This window comes from Talpa occidentalis, unplaced genomic scaffold, assembly GCF_014898055.3.
Source record: "Talpa occidentalis isolate TD23 unplaced genomic scaffold, MPIMG_talOcc4v2.1 talOcc4.8, whole genome shotgun sequence".
NCBI classification, from domain to species: domain Eukaryota; kingdom Metazoa; phylum Chordata; class Mammalia; order Eulipotyphla; family Talpidae; genus Talpa; species Talpa occidentalis.
In genome coordinates, this window is record NW_023605194.1 from 105,695,851 (window position 1) to 105,716,731 (window position 20,881).

At 36.7% G+C, this 20,881-nt stretch overlaps 1 protein-coding gene across 8 annotated transcripts in view; it reads left to right on the top strand.

Moving 5' to 3' along the window:
- FBXW7 (F-box and WD repeat domain containing 7) overlaps window positions 1-18,337 on the top strand; it is a 145,154-nt gene extending 126,817 nt beyond the window's left edge. For all 8 annotated transcript variants that reach the window (XM_037496688.2, XM_037496696.2, XM_037496693.2 and 5 more), the window contains 8 exons: window positions 1,522-1,656; window positions 6,193-6,316; window positions 8,084-8,220; window positions 9,497-9,610; window positions 10,973-11,154; window positions 13,414-13,639; window positions 15,186-15,396; window positions 16,428-18,337. In XM_037496688.2, coding sequence (XP_037352585.1) covers window positions 1,522-1,656; window positions 6,193-6,316; window positions 8,084-8,220; window positions 9,497-9,610; window positions 10,973-11,154; window positions 13,414-13,639; window positions 15,186-15,396; window positions 16,428-16,696 — 1,398 coding nt within the window. In that variant the 3' untranslated portion in view covers window positions 16,697-18,337. The remainder of the gene's footprint in view (window positions 1-1,521; window positions 1,657-6,192; window positions 6,317-8,083; window positions 8,221-9,496; window positions 9,611-10,972; window positions 11,155-13,413; window positions 13,640-15,185; window positions 15,397-16,427) is intronic.
- The last annotated feature ends 2,544 nt before the right edge of the window (window positions 18,338-20,881 follow it).

The window sequence follows — 20,881 nt, forward strand, 5'->3', positions numbered from 1 at the left end:
ACATAGGGTATTTTTATTTTTATATCAAAACATAACACTTCCAAAAAATTTTCAAAGCAGACATTCAAATAGCAAATGAAATTAAGAGATTTACATTAAAATTATTCTGCCATCAAGTGATTTAATTACCAGGTCAGCATAATTATCCATCATCCACAATAGGAATTTCCTTAAACTACTGCCCATGAATCCTTATAATGTAGAGTGGAGAAGAGCAGCATGTTTAGATCTTTTTGAGGAATGTAAATCAATAAATCAGAGTTTATAGTACTGATACTAGATGATCAGAGATGAGAGGAGATTAATCAGTGTTAAGTTTTGTCAAGGTAAATTCTGAACCAGGATTTAAGGCTGTGTGAGGGAGGAAATAATCAAACTTCAGCTTAACTGCCTTTAATTGGCGTTGTGTGTGCACAAACATGTATATGAGTATTGTAAATTTCTAGCTATCAATTCTCACCCTGACCAAAAGGGGTAAGAGGTAGGAGGTGAGTACTCGGGATAGTCATTCACACAGCAATTTAGTTTTTCCTTGTGAGTCAGGTGTTCCTCACTAGAAGGAAATACATGACCATATTTTTTTTTTTTTTTTTAAAGATTTATTTATTTTTATAGAAGAATTGGGGTACAGGCCAGAGATGCAGGGGGTGAGAGGATTCACAAGAGACAGAGTGGGGAACAGAACAGGCAGACGGACTGAAGTACACTGCTGTGGGGAGCAGTGGGCGAGACAGGAGAGGTCTGTCCTGCCATGTGGGTTTCTCCCTGGCCCGCCGGGAATCGAACTCGCTGCAGAGGCTGTAGGTTGCTTCATAGGTTGCATCTTAACCCCTGCGCCACCAGGGAGGCCCCACATGACCATATTTTTGAAGTGTAATTATGTATTTTGGCTTTCTGTAATGTAGTACTTTTATTTCTTATCATCTTTTATTTTTTGTCATACTCTAATTTTGCTAATAAGTCAGCTACTATTTTCTATTGCCTTTCTGTTTTTTATCTGAAATAATTTTCACATAACGAATTAGAGCCCTTTTAATTTGTGGAAGACACTTGCCAGATGTGCAGCATAACCAGATATTAATTTTTTTTCTAAATATTGTTGCCAATCTCTTAACTCTCAGATGAGTGCCTTATTGAAACCATCGAGCTTTATGGTGCCCTCTGGAAAGAAGAAAAGAAAGGAAAATTATCTGTCAAAATTCCTATTAACGCAAATCTAAATTGATGTTTCTAAGTAAAAGTCTGGTTTTTTAACCAGTATCTTGATGGTAGAAGAACATACAGCAGGTATACTAGTGTAATACAAAAAATATTTTTTTGTCAAAATCATACTTTTTTTAAGCTTATTGAGGTAGCTGGTAAACTTGGTAAGACTAAGTGATTACTACTTCAGTGCCTTCTGGAGAAAATGTCACTAGAAACAGTCACTTCTTATCTTTTTGGTAGACATGGATTTCCTTTATGAGTTTATAATTTGTGACCTCTGTTAAAATAATAAAAATTTCTAATTCCTCTTGATAGAGCTGGAGTGGACCAGAGAAATTGCTTGCTTTAGATGAACTTATTGATAGTTGTGAACCAACCCAAGTAAAACATATGATGCAAGTGATAGAACCCCAGTTTCAAAGAGACTTCATTTCATTGCTCCCTAAAGAGGTAAGAATTATCAATTATATTTTTCACTGGGTGCTATTTGAAAATAAAACTGCACAGCTGCTCCCTTTAAACATTGTCATGCTATTTATGGTATTCAGTATTGTCAGTTTAACACTCTTAATTAGTGTTAAAGAGGGCTGTAAATGATAAACTGCCCTGCCTTAATAATATAATTCTTAAAGTTTGCCTATGGATTAAATGACTTCCTTCCACCATTGGAATAAGTTACATGTAAGGGCAAGCTATTGATTTTCATTAAGCTGATTGTTTCTTTACTAAGATACTTTTCCCCAAAATTATTTGAAACCAATCCTTACATTGTCTTGGTATGTTCATTGTAGTTGTAAATATTTTAAATCTTCTAATTTTATTCAAATAGTAATATGTTTTCTAATTTTGTTTATCCTTAATCCTTTGAAATTAATAGTTTTATGATTCTATTGTAGTTCTCTATTACTTACACTGTGTAATTATTTTGAAATATGTGCAATTGAATATCTATGTCTTTTTCAATGATCGTCTGTCCCCGTTTAGACCCCTTTACACACACCCTCATAATCACAGATTTTCCATACCAATTGCATTCTTAGAGTATTTCCTTTGGAATTATTTATGCCCATTTGCTTTTATACTTTTACATAATCTGACACTTTGATCTTAGATTGATTATGATCATTTGAGCATTGTCGAGGGTAAAAATGAGGCAGAGTTTTATTGATGTTATAGGCTTCAGAGTTTCATTTCTGTCAGCAAACAGAAATAATAGAACATTAAATTATCAATGTCACCAAGATTTATATGTTTACAAATTAGTATATGCCATTAATTATGTATCAGCTAAGAAGACAATATAAGATGCTAAATGATATACCATTGAAAATGATCCTGTAGCTTCAAATTTGAAGAGAAGGGAGTTGGTTTTTTTCAGATAACTATCCTAAATAGCCTAAGGGATAATTAGTCCCTTAATTTCACATTGGATATGAATAATAGTTTTATCGTATTTTATGTATGAAATCAAGCATTACACCAAGAAAAAGAAAAGTGGAAAAAAATCTTTTTTTCTGAAATGTTTCTTCTTTGGAGTGATTTTTTTTTTATATATTTTTTATTTTTAAAAGAGAGCATCCTAATGGAAGTCCTCTTTTTTTTTTTTAAAGATTTATTTAAAATCAGAAGGATACTATGAAAATATCTCTAATAGTCTAAGAACTAAGCACAAATTATTGATAACCAGGGTAAATGCAGTAAGATTTTATAGGATTAAGGATTCTTTAAAGATTGCCTGAGGAAAAAAGTGATGCTAGATAGGAGAATGAGAGCCAGCCCTGGATTAGCGTATCATCTAATAAGTTTCCCCCTTTTTCCACTGCTGGAAAAAAAAGTTCTATTTTGAAAAATATTTTGTATGTGGAGAAATATTGGTATAGATCTAAGTTCCTTATGGAAAATAACATCAGAGATTATGTACTATTTAAAGCACTATTTCCTTCATGTCAGGAAATGAATTTATCTTAATTTTCTTATAATTCCTTTCAACAGATTTCAATGCTCTTTATGAACATTTACCTATTTATATCAAAAACCTTGACAAAAATCTCACTAGTCTCTCATAGGAGACTTGTGATAAACAGCATTGTCCTTATTTTGTAAGTAAATACCAAGACAACCATAGTGATACAGTAGATGATCTAGAACAAAACCTAAATTCTTGATGTAGGATCAGCCAACATTGTCTGTATTCTTTTTCCTTTCCTTTCTTTTTTTTTTTTTAAGATTTATTTTTATTTATTTATACAAGCACTGGGTACAGTCAGAATCGTGGGAGGGTGAGAGAATTCACCAGAGCCAGAGCGGGGAACAGAGCAGGCAGAAGGACCGAAGTACACTGCTGAGGGGAGCAGCGGGCGGCAGGAGAGGTCTGCGCGCCATGTGGGACCCTCCTCTGGTGACTGGGGAGCAGCCGGGGATCGAACCGGCGCTGCAGAGGCTGCGGGCAGCTTCGCAACCCAGCGCTCAACCGCTGCGCCACCGGGGAGGCCTTCCTTTCCTTTCTTTCACTAGTTCTGTCCACTGATATATAGTAATTCTGAGGAAGTATTGGCTGCCTATTGAGTATAGTTTTTTGTGTATCTTATAGAGAAACAAAAAATAACAACTCTCAGTGTTATAAGTTTGAGCAGAGAAAAGGTAATTTTCAAGTTTAAGAGCTCCTATCTGGTAGAAGTGGTCCCTAGGAAGAATTTACCAATCTACAATTTTTTTTTTTTTTGGTGGGACCCTTGCTGGTGGCTGGGGAATGAACTGGCGCTGCAGAGGCTGCGGGCAGCCTCGAAGCCCAGCCCTCAACCGCTGCACCACCAGGGGAGGCCCCTAATCTACATTTTACTTTTAAGACAAGTGAAGAGAAAACTGCATTAGCTATGCCATTTGACATGATTATAAGAAAACTATATACCCTACTATGGTGCTGTAGAGATGCAACTTAGGACCGCGCCCACTCTCTGTCCCCTACAAGGAGCCCGATGTGGCAAACCCAGGCTTTCTTTAAGGAACTGGTATAACTTCTCTTTAATGTACGCTAAGAATTATGTAATGAATTGCTGTACCCTTTTTGTTTGGCATTTTAAAGTCAAAAACCATGCAAGGTGTTGCCAGCGTATTTATAATCTGCTTTTTCCCTGATTTAATCTACTCCTTTTCTGAATGCATTTTTACTGCTTCTGACTTTCTTATGCATATATTTCTGTTCTGCTTTGTGTATTTTCTATAATACCTAGATGTTTTGTTGGAGCTGGCTAGATGTAAATAGACAATTGTTTACTAAGTTGACGTTCATGGCTGAGTTAGGAACTTTGTCATGTTAAAGTGTGCCAGTTATCTATGGAATTGGCATGTCAGCTTTCTTTGGCACTGAATATTTCTTTACATTTCTCTTTAATGCTTGCAGACACTGGACTAGATGATCTCTTTATCACCAGTGATGAAGGAAATTTTAGCTGTTGATTTTAGAATATATCTTTGAGATCTAAGGTGCTCTGAATTTGTTTCACGACATTTAAGAGCTGTTGAATGTTTCTGTTAACTACTTCAGCTAGATAACTAAAGCAAAGAATAGACTTTTCCTTATGATCATTTAAATATATTAAGCATGCAGTAGCATCTCTTTTCCACAAATACAACTTTAGCTTTGTGCCTGATGAATTCTGTTTTAAGTATTAGTTTCACATAGAAGATTACTGATGTGGTATAAAACATCATGTTATGCTGATACTAAGCAAACTTGCTGTCTTTGATAGTTTCAAAGTAAGTGGTTTATGGAGTATCCATTTAAACGTACAGTGTCGATGTGTCTGTATGTGGATATACATATCAAATGATCATTGATAATAAGTGTTAACAAAGTTATGCTTTTATTTCAGATGACTCACAGTCTGTATATGGTGTTGAATGGTCGTCTCTGACAGACCAAAAATAATTATTCGACAAAATTTTTTTCACTGTCATTTTCCAATAGTAGTAACATTAAATGTGGGCTTGTTGAAGTACTTGGTAATTGAATAAGCATACCCAGAAATTGTCACTCTCCCTTTCTCTTCTCTTTCTTCTTCCTTTATTTATTTGAGTTGGCTTTACTACAAAGGGAACAGAATTTTCATATCATTGCTAACTAAAATATACAACTCTCTCTGACCTATCAAGAAAATCCCAATAAGCAATGTAAAGTAATTAGGATCCAATTACTTTTATATGTGTATGGAGCGATTTAATGATTACCCCTTTTTGTCATTTATAATGAAATGTATTAATGTTTGAAAAGTTTATCAGTATTATAATAAACACAGATGTGATTAAAAAACTATTATATCTATCAAAAGTGATCTGAAATCAGCAATATAGAGTATAGAAATCTATCTAAGTCTTTTCTTCAGTGAATTTATATTGCAGTAGGGAGAGAAAACAATTATATTAAAATAAATGGATAGTAGATTCTTGAGTTGAGGCTCACAGAGCAAAGGTAACAAGTATTCCTTAAAGAGGTAAGAGAGAGGGCCTCCCTGGTTGCACAAGGGTTTAAGATACAACCTATGAAGCTGTCTGCAGCCTCTGCAACACCAGTTTGATCCCCGGCCAGAGAGCTGCCCACATGGCCTAGCAGACCTCTCCTATCTCCCCACTGCTCCCCTCAGCAGTGTATTTCAGTAGATCTGCCTGTTCTGTTTCCCACTCTGTCTCTGGTGAATTCTCTCACCCCCCACACCTCTGGCCTGTACCCCAGTTCTTGTATGCATAAATAAATAAATATTTTTTAAAAAGAGGTAAGAGATAGTGGAGTGAAAATTATGAAAACCAATAGTGTGTTTGGGTCTTTAACATCTGATGTATATTTGTCAAGCATTAGAAGGTACTGTTTTTCATTTTAGAGATTAGTATGTAGCATTATATTACCGTTATCTATAAATACTTCATCCTGTAAAGAATAATTAACCTTTTATTTTTATAATTAAAAAATACTATGCTGCTTCTTTTTCATAGCTGGCACTTTATGTGCTTTCATTCCTGGAACCCAAAGATCTGCTACAGGCAGCTCAGACATGTCGCTACTGGAGGATTTTGGCAGAGGACAACCTTCTCTGGAGAGAGAAATGCAAAGAAGAAGGTAAGGTTCAAAATCACATAGAGAAAATGTTTGTACTTGGAAGAAGCAAAGTGATTTTGAAAACAAGTAGATAAAAATTAACTAATTTCACGTGCAAGTGGAATAAAGTAGTGAATAAATGAGAGAGGAGAAATTTGGCAGCTTATTAAAAAATCAAGACTGTATCTTCACTTACATTCACCTGCTTAGGTAAAATCCATGTTATTCCTCATTTTCAAATGAACCAAATCTTATATCCAACCCCTTTAGTGAGCGCTGTAACTGCTAGTGAGTGCATCAGACTTGCTTCCCAGTCTTTAGTAGATTTAGTAAATAGTGAAAAAGTCAAGATGAGAAGATGATTTAAAGGAAACCAAAAAATTTTGTTAGCAATTACATACTCAAATTTCTTCCACCATGTGTATTAAACACCAGGCATTCTATATGCTGGGAATAATGCTGGGAATTTAGCAGTAAACTCCTTTTCTTCCCATCATGGATCTTAAATCTTATTTTCTTAGTAAATGAATAGATCCATATTAATGAAAGAAAAGACTCTTTTCCAGTGGCCATCTAGAAAAATGTTTTTTTTTGAAAAATATGTAAAAGTATGATTTGCCTCTAATAAGCAGCATTTTGAGAATCAGGGTTCATGAAACAGATTCTCTCTGTATCGGTTATCTTCCCTTCATGGAGTTAATAGTTGAACCGGGAGATCACAGAGCTTGTTGGCGAAGGTCCAGGATTCTGGTTTTTAATTCTCATGCCCTGTCTTGGATGAATCAGTGAAATCATCCCTTCTCCCAGGTCCATATACACAAAAGGGGATTAATCCCCCCGGCAATACCTTCTCTTATAGAAACATTATTTTAATGATTTCTTAAAGCATTATGTTAACAGATGTAACATACAATTTATTATTTTAACCATTTTTAAGTAGATAGCTAAGTGACTTTATATGTACTCACATTGCTGCACAAACATCACCACCACCCATCTCCAGAAAGTTTTCATCTTAACCAGATGAGACTCTAATCCACTGAATAACAATTCTTGTTCTCCTCCCTACACCCTTGGTAGCCCCCATTCTGTTGTCTGTCCTCGCAATTTGATTTTCTAGGGGTCTCATATAAGTGGAATCATGGATTTTTTTGACTGGCTTATTTCAGGGTTCTGTTAGCTTACTGTTTTCAGGGTTCATCTCTGTGGTAGCATGTCAGAATCTCCTTTTTTTTTTTTTTTTTTTTTTTTTTTAAGGATGAATAATAGCCCACTATATGTATACACCACGTTTTGTTTATCCGCTCATCCATTAGTGGACACTTGGGTTGCTTCCACCTTTTGGCTATTGCACATAATGCTGTCAGTGGTATCTCTGTGCATAAATAACTGCTTGAATCCCTTCTTTCAATTCTTTGGACTGTATATTCCATCAGTGGAATAGCTGGACCATATGCTGCTTCTATGTTTTATTTTTTTGAGGGGGCACCATACTATTTTCCATAGCAGTTATGCTATTTAGTATTCCCACAAACATTCCAATTTCTGCACATCTTCACCAACATTTCAAAGAACCATTTTTAAAAAACATATACATATATAAAAAATATATAAATATAAAAACATGCCACACAGAATGCAAATTTTATGTTGTTTCATAATAGCAGTGTTAGAAATTGGACAGTGCCATGCCTTTTGATGGTTTTGAGCAAGGGGGAAATGAAATATAAAGTATGTAATTTGTATTACTGGGGAAGGCAATTATGCTCTTTAATCCTTAAAACTTAGGTATTGATGAACCATTGCACATCAAGAGAAGAAAAGTAATTAAACCAGGTTTCATACACAGTCCATGGAAAAGTGCATACATCAGACAGCACAGAATTGATACTAACTGGAGGCGAGGAGAACTCAAATCTCCTAAGGTAACTGAACTCTTGCTGATGTTCCAGAAGCCGTTACTTAGTGTTAGGATCTGGTGTATTCTCTTACTTCTTGGCAAGCAGTATAACTTGGTACCTATCTCCTGTAGGAAGCAGACAATATATTTTAAAATAATTGAAAGTGCAACTGACAGTATTCCTCTATTGCTAATTTCTCTAGTCTGGCAGCTAATTATACTTGCGTAAAAAGATGAGTTGCTTTACATGTTGTTCTATCTTATATAAATAAAAATTTCTGAATATCATGTTGAATTTTGTGTCTTATACATTCTACCTAAGGATTTGCTCCCTCTCTGTCATCATAGACTGAACATGGTTTTTTTGTTTTTTTTTGGTTTTTTTTTTTTTAAGATTTATTTGTTTATGCATACAAGAGCTGGGGTATAGGCCAGAGATGCTGGTGTGAGAAGATTCACCAGAGACAGAGTGGGGAACAGAACAGGCAGACTGACTGAAATACACTGCTGAGGGGAGCAGCAGGCGAGACAGGAAAGGTCTGCTTCGCCATGTGGGTTTCTCTCTGGCTGGCCGGGGATTGAACTCGTGCTGCAGAGGCTATAGATTGTTCCACAGTGCGGTGCTTAACCCCTTGCACCACCAGGAGGCCCTGAACATGATTTTTTTGAGGAGAGGGCATGTTTAGATTTTCTGGTGATTTTTGTTGTGTTTTTATTTTTATAAATTTAAGCATAATTCTGATTTTTTTGCCTTACAACTTTTCAAGTGTATAAAGAGTAACAAAATAGATGGAAATTATCGATGCTTTTACAACTGGAGAGAAGTAAATTGGGGAGATACTGTTGTATTAATTTGACATATATGTAATATGTGTATATGTATATAACAATATGTATGTAATATTATGACATGGTTTTTGTTTTAAGCTGAAAAAGTTAATAATTGTTGTTATTCTTCCTAGTAAGTGTTTTTGTTTTTATGTATCAAAGTTGCAAAAATTCTTTTGGTTTGAACAGATAAAAATAGATTATTTAAAATTCATTTGTGTTTGAACTATCTTTGAGGTCCTGAGGTAATAAAATTTTAATAGTTGGTGTCTCTAGTGTAAATAAAAATATAGAGACAATAAAATGTTTAATGCTTGATTCACCAGCTAAGAAAAATGATACTTCATATTTATGTAAATTTTGATTCTAAAAATAGGCTGCAAATTGCTGTTCCTAGTTATGACTTCATTTTTCTTTCCATCAGTATTTCTAAAAACATAATTTAAGAAGATATCTGCACATCTGTCTTATAGGTGCTGAAAGGACATGATGATCATGTGATCACATGCTTACAGTTTTGTGGCAACCGAATAGTTAGTGGTTCTGATGATAACACTTTAAAAGTTTGGTCAGCAGTCACAGGCAAAGTAAGTACTTCTTCTTCACTTCACCAAGTCACCGTTTTGTGTGCAGGTTTCCCCCCCATCTGAAAATAGAGTGTACTTTCTTGATATGAATCATTGGGTTATTTTTTGGGTCTGGAAGGCTATTACCAGACCCAAAAAATTACCTACCATATCATACACATAGGAATGTTTAGAATTGAATATGTGGGGAAACCTATACATCATTGGAAGGATCATCTAGTGATTGCTTTTTGACCCTAACTTATTTTGATAGCAGAAATATCAGAGCCTCTAATTTAGTGTTTTCCTTGATATGATAATGTGTTTCTTATGACAGGAATGTCATTAGTTTTTTCATTTAAATAGCTTGTCTGTATTTTTGACTTAGGTGTATTGAGATTGTGCAGATAGATGTGCTTTCTCTTTTTCCTGGCTTAATTTTTCTACCTTTATTAGCCACCTATGTTATAACTCCTCCCCTTTGAATCTTTTTCAGAAATATTTGTTTTTTTCTTCTTAAACTCCTTGATTGATAGCCTACTTATAGCTTAGTGGTTAAATAAATCCATTTTGATTTAGACATCTTAAACCCTGGGAGTTAAGCAGACCAGGTATTTATATAGGAGTTTGAAGAAAAAGAGCAGTCCAGGCAATCAGCTTGACTGTATACGACAGTATACTGTAATGGTTCTCTAATGATTGCTTTTTTTTTTTTCCATCTATCCAGTGAAGAATATTTTCATGAATTAAGTGATTGATCACCTAAAAAAACATCAGAAGAAAGTGTGTGGGAAAAAGATCTATGTCTTTTAAAATGTCTTATAGCTTGTTAACTCTTGGGGCAACGATCTTCTAAATATTCCAAGTCAGATGTTAAAAAAATTTTAAAGCAACTTTATATTTCCATACTATAATATTAGTTTTGGATTTATTTCAGGGTTTTAATGTCTGTCTTTACTTGTCGAGAAGTACCTTGCCTGGCTTCTAATTACTGCCTTGGGGCAGATTCAGATGAATCGTGGTATGTAGCCACACCCAACACTGGTTTTCTTTCACTGAATCCATTCCCATGGAGGAAACCAAGTGGTAACTCTAGTATTATTTCATCATAGAGCCAGGCTAAAGCTGTTCTAATTTACTGTGAAGTATTTGCTTTCTGCATACTTGTTCCTCAATCGTGTGTGCCTTTATAATGTATAATACAACTGAACAAAGAAAGCAGTAAATAGTGATGGGATCATGTTAAATTGATGTGAAAAATCATTTTCTGATCTGCCAAACAATCTGATTGAGTAAATACTTTCATTCCATTTTAATGAGCAACTGAAATGTTATTTAAATCATTTTTCTTTCCACCCAAAAGTAATCATCTTGTTTTTCCAGTGTCTGAGGACATTAGTGGGACACACAGGTGGTGTATGGTCATCGCAGATGAGAGACAACATCATCATTAGTGGATCTACAGATCGGACTCTCAAAGTGTGGAACGCAGAGACGGGAGAATGTATACACACCTTGTACGGACACACCTCCACTGTGCGCTGTATGCATCTCCATGAAAAAAGGTGAGGGGACGTCTTAGTGCAGGGGAATTCTCCCTCTGTTACTTGCGAATTTGGGACCTTCTGTGTAGAATTAAGCTTATATAATACTTAAGTGTCTAATAGCAATAATGTGCTCTTCAATTATTCTTTAATTATTACACTTCAGATGTTTCTACACTAAGAAGGCAATTACGTATTGCCTTAAAATTGGAGGTTTGCCTTTGAATTTCCTTTCTCATGTAATAATGTTGCTTCCTTCTTGAAACTTTACACTATGTAATCTTGAATGACACCTTTATTGTTCTACATCTTCGATGACTCATCATCCTCCTCAAAAATATGGTTCTCTCTTTTTTATTGTTATTGTTTTTACACTTGTGTTAGAGGGACAAATTCGGTCATTCAGGCTTCAAAATGATGATCTTTAATTACTCATCCACCTTATCTCCCCCTCCCCCTCACTCCATCATATTCTTTATTTTTAAGTACAAGGTGAAGCCTGTGGGTTTTAATTTATTCTCTCATTACCTGTCACTTGAACTACCTTTCAAACTTGGTCTTCTCACCTTTTACACAGCTGACAGAAAACCCTGTCCTAGCAGTAATGGTGGCACTGCCCTCCGGGGACCTTTGTCGCCTGCTGAATTAAGGAAGAAATCCTCAATCCAGTTTTCAAAATGGCTTGAGCCAAACCAGACTGCTTGCCTTTTTTCCTCAGTGCCTTTGCCATTGCTTTTATCTCGTTCTACAAAAAGCCTCCCTATTAAAGTCCTTTCTGTCTTTTGTTGGTTTGTCTTCATGATACCCCTTTTAAACAAAGGTGATTTCTACTTCACTTGTCAAAAAAAGGTCTCTCTAAAAGGTTCTTACAGTGAATACGCTGTCCTTACCTTTAATTCTGTCCATACCATGTTCTTTATGAGGAGACACTACATTAAGCTGATTTCACACTAGATTTGTAATATGTGAAGAAAAGTACCTTTTCATTTGTAATTTGAATCTATTTTGAACAGTGTGCTCTACTATTAAAATTTGGAGGATTGGTATCAGGAGACCTTGCAATTTCAGTCTCCATTATGTTCTGTCTTAAATCTCTCTGTGCTTCCATATTATGCTCTTCCAAATGTGGAAACTATAGCCTCCCTTTATCTCTCAGCAGTGACATAAAGATACCCGAGTTTTCATCTCTCCTTTGTAATCCAAAGATGGTTGTAGTAGTTGTATCACTTCAGTCCTCAGAAGAATATAACTTTAATAATGTGGGCCAAATTTTTAAAGGGATTTCTGTTGCTTCTATATGTGTATCTTCTAAAATCTTTAGATATTAGTTTCCCCATAACCTATAGGATATTTATAAATATAACATGAGCAAGCTTTGTCTGAGAACACAGCTAAGCTGGTCAATTTTACCAGACTATAAGGTGTTAAACACATCTCTTGATCTGTTTAAATTCCAAATTCTGATTTGTTGAATAATCTCTGTTGAATTTTTTTTCCCTAATTCCAAAAGGACTGTGTGTTTATAATTAAAAATTTGAGAAATGGCAGAAAGAATTAAAGAAGAAAATTGAATTTTAATGCTACCACCCAGAATTCCCCTTTAACATTTTATACATGTTGCCCACATTAGCATTTTATTTCTAAAATCAAGATCTTAATGTATATATTTAGAACTGGCTGCTGCTACTTCTTTCTTAAATATACTACAGCAGTTCTCAAGCTGTTCTACCTAACCCCATGGTGCTTGCTACTCAAGCTGTCACAGGTAGGGAAACAAAACAGGTGGAATTTGACTTCCAACTTCCCATCCCAAATGTTGAGTACAGCTCAGCTTTTACATGTGTATATGTCAAGGTTTTCCATAGGATTTTTTTTTTAAAGATTTATTTATTTTTATACAAGAATTGGGGTACAGGTCAGAGATGCGGGGGATGAGGATTCACCAGAGAAAGCAGGAAACAGAACAGGCAGACTGATGAAATACACTGCTGAGGGGAGCAGCGGGCGAGACAGGAGAGGTCTGTCCCTGCCATGTGGGTTCTCCCTGGCCGCCGGGAATCAAACTGGTGCTGCAGTGGCTGTAGATTGCTTCATAGGTTGCATCTTAACCCCTGCGCCACCAGGGAGGCCCGGATTTTTTTTTTTTTTTTTTTTTTTTTTTTTTGGTGAACAATTTTATCTCTTCAAGAAAAGTTTAATAGCTGTTGATTTTATGGATCGTGTTTTCTCGTGTCGTGAAACATTCTAATACATGTTTTTTCTGCCCCCCTCCCCCCACAGAGTTGTTAGCGGTTCTCGAGATGCCACTCTTAGGGTTTGGGATATTGAGACAGGCCAGTGTTTACATGTGTTGATGGGTCACGTCGCAGCGGTCCGCTGTGTTCAGTATGACGGCAGGAGGGTTGTCAGTGGAGCTTATGATTTTATGGTGAAGGTGTGGGATCCGGAGTCTGAAACCTGCCTGCACACGTTGCAGGGGCACACGAACAGAGTCTATTCATTACAGGTAAGAGAGCCCAGCTCTTCCATCCTGAAGATGCACTGCTGGTGAATCATAAGATTGTTTTACTCAGATTATCAGTGTCAAATTGCTGATCCAGTACAGTCCAAAAAAGATGAATCAAATTATCCTACTGTTTACGTATACTTTAAAATTGGCGTAAAGAGAGCATAAATTTTAAAATTACTTAAATGATGTATTTCAATCCATTTTCCCATTAAAATACAAATATTTGTCTTGAAACCTCGAGACTTTGGAGTACTAAGTTTTGCTGTATTAATTAATGGGTAGATAGTCTCATACAAGAATTACTTGGATTTTAACAAACTCTTTAGCAGAGGATTCATTTGGCCAAAAGCTGCCCCTTTGCTTTGATAGCTGCAAGTTGAGGGACTGTGTAATTGTGATTCCACCCCCTCCCAAAGTGGGAGCAGCCTTTCTGCTTCAAGCTACTCAGACACCAGGTGGGACTCACTGACAGAAGTGAATCTGACAAAACTGATTCTGGGGGGTTTATTTTTGAAACTGACATCCTTGACTCAATGGCCATATTTTGAGATAAATAACTAGATTAATAGCAGGTTTCGAAAAGGGATCTTATCTTATATTCTGAAAGGCAGCATTTTTAACTCAAAGATATTTCCTACTACTCTCTTTAACAGTTACCGCCCATTAGTGATCAGCAGGCTGGTACATAATCCCAACGCTGACAGTGTTGTTTCTTAATTCATGGAATACTGTCATTGTCATGAAATACTGACACATAATAAGGGTGTTTGTTAAATTAGAAAATGTTTTGAATTTGGAAGAGAATTGGCTGCAGTTCTTTTTATGTTTTATGATATGCTCAGAACCTTAATGGTTATAATATTCTCATTTAAATAAATCATTAGGTTGAGAAAAGAGGTAGCAACATTTTTACAGATCTCCTGGGGACTGATAGATTATTTATTGACTTGTGGCAGAGCCGGGAAGCTGGAGAAGAGGGCCTCTCTTGTTTTTGTTAGAAGATGGTGCTACGTCTTCTAATTCCAGATATAATTATCTGCTGGCACATTTCCTAATTAGCTTTACGTTCTTGTAAATGGAAGTTTTATTTTACGTAACAATTTTTAATGGAATTTACTTTTAAACATTGAACGTGATCTCTAGCACCTTTCATGCCTTTTCATAAACACACCCTTTCTCTCAAGCTTTGTCATAGTTTCAGCTTCCTATTGGGAAATAAAACTCCAGTGGCAAGGCTTACTGAGTCACCCATGCTGTGTAGTTACTAAATGTGACCAGCCAATTTGAAAATGTTTGTTTTAGCTTTTTCTGTTTTCTTTTTAATTGTTTCTGCATCTTGTCTGAAGCCACTGACCATAGCAGTCAGCGTTTCTGAGAACACACACTGTAGACATGCTTGATCACCTGCACTTCACCCTGGGGCTTCATTGTGCTCCTGGCATTAAATGAGTTCCTCGTGCCCTCCCCTCACCCATTAGGGTAAGGTCAGCAGCTAATTCGAGTGTGTCTGTCCTTGTTGTCTAACAAGCTATGTTTTTCGTAGTTTGACGGCATCCATGTGGTGAGTGGATCTCTTGATACATCAATCCGAGTTTGGGATGTGGAGACAGGGAACTGCATTCACACGTTAACCGGACACCAGTCGTTAACAAGTGGAATGGAACTCAAAGACAATATTCTTGTCTCTGGGAATGCAGATTCGACAGTTAAAATCTGGGATATCAAAACAGGACAGTGTTTACAAACATTGCAAGGTAAGTATTGTCTGCTGTTTTAGTTGTTTCATTAAAAATGAGATCTTTAGTCAAAAGAGAATTTTGCCTCACAAAAAGACTAGAAAGCTTCATACAAACTGAAAATGCTTATTTTAGGTAAGTTTATGAGCATTTTCATTTCTGCTTGACAGAACTAGGCTACCCTTGATAAAGTATTTTAAATTGTGTCTTGATACAAATTTGTTTAATCACTTCTGTATGCAATGTTAGCTCTGTCTGACCATAAAGAGCAATGTGAAGAAAGATCTAGATGATAGCACAGAAGTAGCAGATTCATTTTGTTTTTGGAGTGATCATGTATTTTAAATTTGTGATCCAATTTTAAATTGGATTGAAGAGCTACGTTACTGAAAAAAACAAAAGCATCTCTAATCTGACAGAAAATTGCTTTTGCCTTGACTAGGACGCTTAATCATCTGCTTGACTTGGATGGGGAGGAATAATAGCAGCTCCTAAAATCGAGGAAGGAACGTGGAAACCACTGACATTAAATGAGGCGTGGCACGTTGCATGTCATGTCACGATTAACCTCTTTTTCTTGGTCGGACCCTTAGGAAGTGTTTTTTTCCTCCCTTTTGACTCATTGTTTGGTCTCTTTCTTGGGATGTTTGGAATCGTGTCCATTCACCTTCTAGCTTTGGTCACTTTAAAGTGCTCGGCTAATAGACCTTTCATGTTCGTTTGTCCATGAGCAGAAAACAGGAAGCTGGGCTGTGTGCATCACCACCAGGACACGCTCTCATTCACACAGCCAGGAGACAGACTGTGTGCTGGGAGCCTAACCAAGCTTCCTGGAAGACAGGACTCTTGGAAGTTAATGTTTCAGTTACATAGAGCTCCCAGATTTTCTTAAATCCCCCGCGGATCCCAGGATACTCAGCACAGTTTCTAAATATGCAGCATTTTAAATATTTCATTTATTGTAGAATGTAGAAGCCTGCAAATTACAATGTAACTAACCCATGGCCATGATTTCTAACCAGTGATGGAATTCCTTTGGTCTTGCCTAGGTCCTAACAAGCATCAGAGTGCTGTGACCTGTTTACAGTTCAACAAGAACTTTGTAATTACCAGCTCAGATGATGGAACCGTAAAACTATGGGACTTGAAAACGGGTGAATTTATTCGCAATCTAGTCACATTGGAGAGTGGGGGGAGTGGGGGAGTAGTGTGGCGGATCCGAGCCTCAAACACAAAGCTGGTGTGTGCAGTTGGGAGTCGGAATGGGACAGAAGAAACCAAGCTGCTGGTGTTGGACTTTGATGTGGACATGAAGTGAAGAGCAGAAAAGATGAATTTGTCCAAATGTGTAGACGATATACTCCCTGCCCTTCCCCCTGCAAAAAAAAAGAAAAAAAGAAAAAAAAAAGAAAAAAGAGAAGAAAAAGAAAAAAAATCCCTTGTTCTCAGTGGTGCAGGATGTTGGCTTGGGGCAACAGAGTGAAAAGACCTACAGACTAAGACAGAAAGAGGAAGAGATGACAAACCGTAACTGACAAGAGAGGCGTCTGCTGTCTCATCACATAAAAGGCTTCACTTTTGACTGAGGGCAGCTTTGCAAAATGAGACTTTCTAAATCAAACCAGGTGCAATTATTTCTTTATTTTCTTCTCCAGTGGTCATTGGACAGTGTTCATGCTGAAACGTCGTTACAGATTCCGCTAGCCTGTTCTTTAACCACTGAGACCTAAAAAGGAGCTGCAATAACATCCAAACAAGTACTGGTTGACTTTCTAATTAGAGAGCTCTGCAACAAAAAGTCATTTTTCTGGAGTGGAAAAGCTAAAAAAAAAAAAAAATTATTACTGTGAATTGTTTTTGTACAGTTATCATGAGAAGCTTTTTTTTTTTATTTTTGCCAACCATTGCCAATGTCAATCAATCACAGTATTAGCCTCTGTTAATCTATTTCCTGTCGCTTCCACATACACTCTTCAATGCATATGTTGCTCAAAGGTGGCAAGTTGTCCTGGGTTCTGTGAGTCCTGAGATGGATTTAATTCTTGATGCTGGTGCTAGAAGTAGGTCTTCAAATACGGGATCGTGTCCCGCCCCTGTACTGTACTCCCAGTGGCCAAACTTATTTATGCTGCTAAATGAAAGAAAGAAAAAAAGCAAATTATTTTTTTTTATTTTTTTTCTGCTGTGACGTTTTAGTCCCAGACTGAATTCCAAATTTGCTCTAGTTTGGTTACGGAAAAAAGACTTTTTGCCACTGAAACTTGAACCATCTGTGCCTCTAAGAGGCTGAGAATGGAGAGTTTCAGATAATAAAGAGTGAAGTTTGCCTGCAAGTAAAGAATCGAGAGTGTGTGCAAAGCTTATTTTCTTTTATCTGGGCAAAATTAAAACACATTCCTTGGAACAGAGCTCTTGTTGCCTGTTCTGTGGAGAAACTTTTCTTTTTGAGGGCTGTGGTGAATGGATGAAAGTACATAATGAAACTGACAAAATATTTTAAAAAATATATAAAACACAAAATTTAAATGAAGTTGCTGGTCAGTCTTAGTGTTTTACAGTATTTGGGAAAACAACTGTTACAGTTTTATTGCTCTGAGTAACTGACAAAGCAGAAACGACAGTTTTTGTAGTAAAGGCGTCACATGCAAACACACGAAATGAATGAAAAAGTCAAATGGTTTGCCTCATTCTCCAAGAGCCACAACTCAAGCTGAACTGTGAAAGTGGTTTAACACTGTATCCTAGGCGATCTTTTTTTCCTCCTCCTGTTTATTTTTTTGTTTGTTTTATTTATAGTCTGATTTAAGCAATCAGATTCAAGTTGGTTAATTTTAGTTATGTAACAACCTGACATGATGGAGGAAAACAACCTTTAAAGGGATTGTGTCTATGGTTTGATTCACTTAGAAATTTTATTTTCTTATAACTTAAGTGCAATAAAATGTGTTTTTTCATGTTAGTATGCCTGTTTCTTCCACAGAGGTAATGATACGTCATTATAAATATTTAGGGGTTGTCTCCAATATTTAAAACATCAAACTCGGTTTCTTTGCATTCCCTTCACGTGACGTGGGAGTCAGCACTTCCCGACTCCTCTTCCGTGCCGCAAGTGCACATCTGTATCCTTAGACAACCAAGGACATGGACATTGTTCTTGCCTCCGTAATATTGGGGTGTACAAATCTCAGATGTGGATCCCTCGAAGAGTTACAAAACATTGGGGATAGTTACAACTAGAGCTCCTTTAGAAAGTTCTTTTTTAAAATATGACCACATATTGAGTACTCATTCGCCAGGCATTTTCTCTGCACTTTCTCTGAAGTGCCAGCAGTTCACGAGAAGTAGGTGGTATTCTCTCCAGTTTATGATACTATTGTTTAATTATTGAGGTAATGCTGGTTGGATATCTGTTTTGAAGAGGAGAACAGAACCGTAGCTCAGACTGATTAAGCTGATTTGTCAGAAGTCAACAGAGTTTCAGAATTCAAACTCATCCCCGTTAAGAAGAAAGAATCTTTGAATTTTAAAAGACTAAAGCAAGGTTTTGGGGAAAAAGTCAATTTTGAGGTGCTGTCAGACTCTTCTGCCACTATTTTGTCAGTAAATCTAGTGTAAGTGAAAAAAAATGAAGTTTAGTTATTCAAATTCATGTGGCCTCTTAAATAGGCTCACTATTTGCAGACCACATATACATATACATATAGATGGGGGCAGGGCAGAGAAAGCTCAAGATTCGAGGCCATGGATGAAAATTTGAAAGTTTGTGAAAATGGACACTACTTAGGTAATAAATTTCTTAGTCATAAAGAGTGTGTTCTTTATTCATCAGGCCTCACTCTCCCAAAGCTGCTAAATCAGAACATCTGGGAGTAGGTCCCAAGAATCTTACCTAAATCACCAGGTAAGTTGAGAGTTGCTGCCTCAGATACTGTTCTAGTACATTTGGTTGTTTCATTCTGAGTCCACAGCCCCTTACAGGCACCAGAGCATTACGGAAAGGTCAGAAAAGCGAAATGGAAAGGTTAATGGAAAGGTCAGAAAAGCGACATGGTTAACCCCCAGGCAGAAGTTGTACCAGGCCATGAAGTGGAGGCCCGCACCACTGCTGGCCTTACGCTGACCCAGACCTGGCTGCCACCACTGCTGTGGTTCTCACTGAGGGCTGTGAACCACCAAGAAAAAGTTGTAATTCTACATGGTAGTCTTGAAACGGTTTGGTTTTTAATAATGTAAATGTGGCTCCACTATGATTGAAGAAAAACAGTATTTTTAGAAATCAGTTTACATAATGGAATAGCATGAGTTCATGCCTGTGCAGACAAAGTCCTGTAGTTAGGAGACCTTCATCAGATTCTTCACCTCATGTTTCCTCATCCCCTAGTTTGTAGAGACTGCTCACATCCTAAGGTGTGGGAATTCAACAAAATTATAAAGCACAAAGCACTTAGAGCTCAATAAAAGGTAAAATGGTAACTTATTATTAGAACTTAAAGAAAATAGACCCAGATAATTGTAACTTTCTATATTTGGAAACAATTGACTATGTTTGTGACTCATTCAGGTACGTAATAATAATAGCATTTCTCTATATATAGCAATTTACATTTTTACAGTGGAATCATAGATTCCCGCTTGAGTCTTACAGAAACTTTGTGAGATTGGCGTAGAGTCTATCAACGGTTTCTTATATACTTAGGTGCTTATTAAATATTCTTTTATAAATAAGTAAATAATCTTATTACAGTGGATCTGTTCCTGAGAGAGCAAATGTTAATGTCTCTTTAAAGGAATTAAAATGTCTCTAAAGAAGGGTCACAAAAGGGGCACTGTGTTGTGGCCCCTTTAACGAAGAAACTCCCCACCTAAATTTTTAAAGCTTTTTTTTTTAAGATTTATTTACTTATGCATACAAGACCTGGGGTGCAGGCCAGAGGTGGGGTGAGAGGATTCAACAGAGTGGGGAACAGAAAAGACAGGACTGAAATACATTGCTGAGGGGAGCAGGGCAAGACAGGAGAGGTCTGCTGCGCCATGTGGGTCACCTCCCTGGCCAGGGAATGAGGATCGGATAGAGGATCAAACTCGTGCTGTGACTCAACCCCTTGCGCCACCAGGGAGGCCCCTAAAATTTCAAATCTTCACACAGGTATACAGGCAGTCCCCATGTTACAGATTCCCCAAAGATCAAACATTGCCTGAAACTAAGCAGTAAGACAAGAGTACCCCATCAAATCCCATAGCAGGTGTGGAGTAAATACTTGCTGAATTGAGCAAAGGGGATTTACTCTCCCATTTTTAAAAATTGGAATTGCTTATAATTTTGACACTTTGCAACTCCCTCACTGAGATTTCAATAACCACAGCTGTTTCGTAATTTGTGACAGCCAGCACATACCAAATGGTTATGTGTTCCAACGCACCTATTTGTTTGATTTCAAAAAGTAATTGATATTTAATTATTTGTATTAACTATTTGTAAGCCGTTTTGTCAACAACTCTTGAG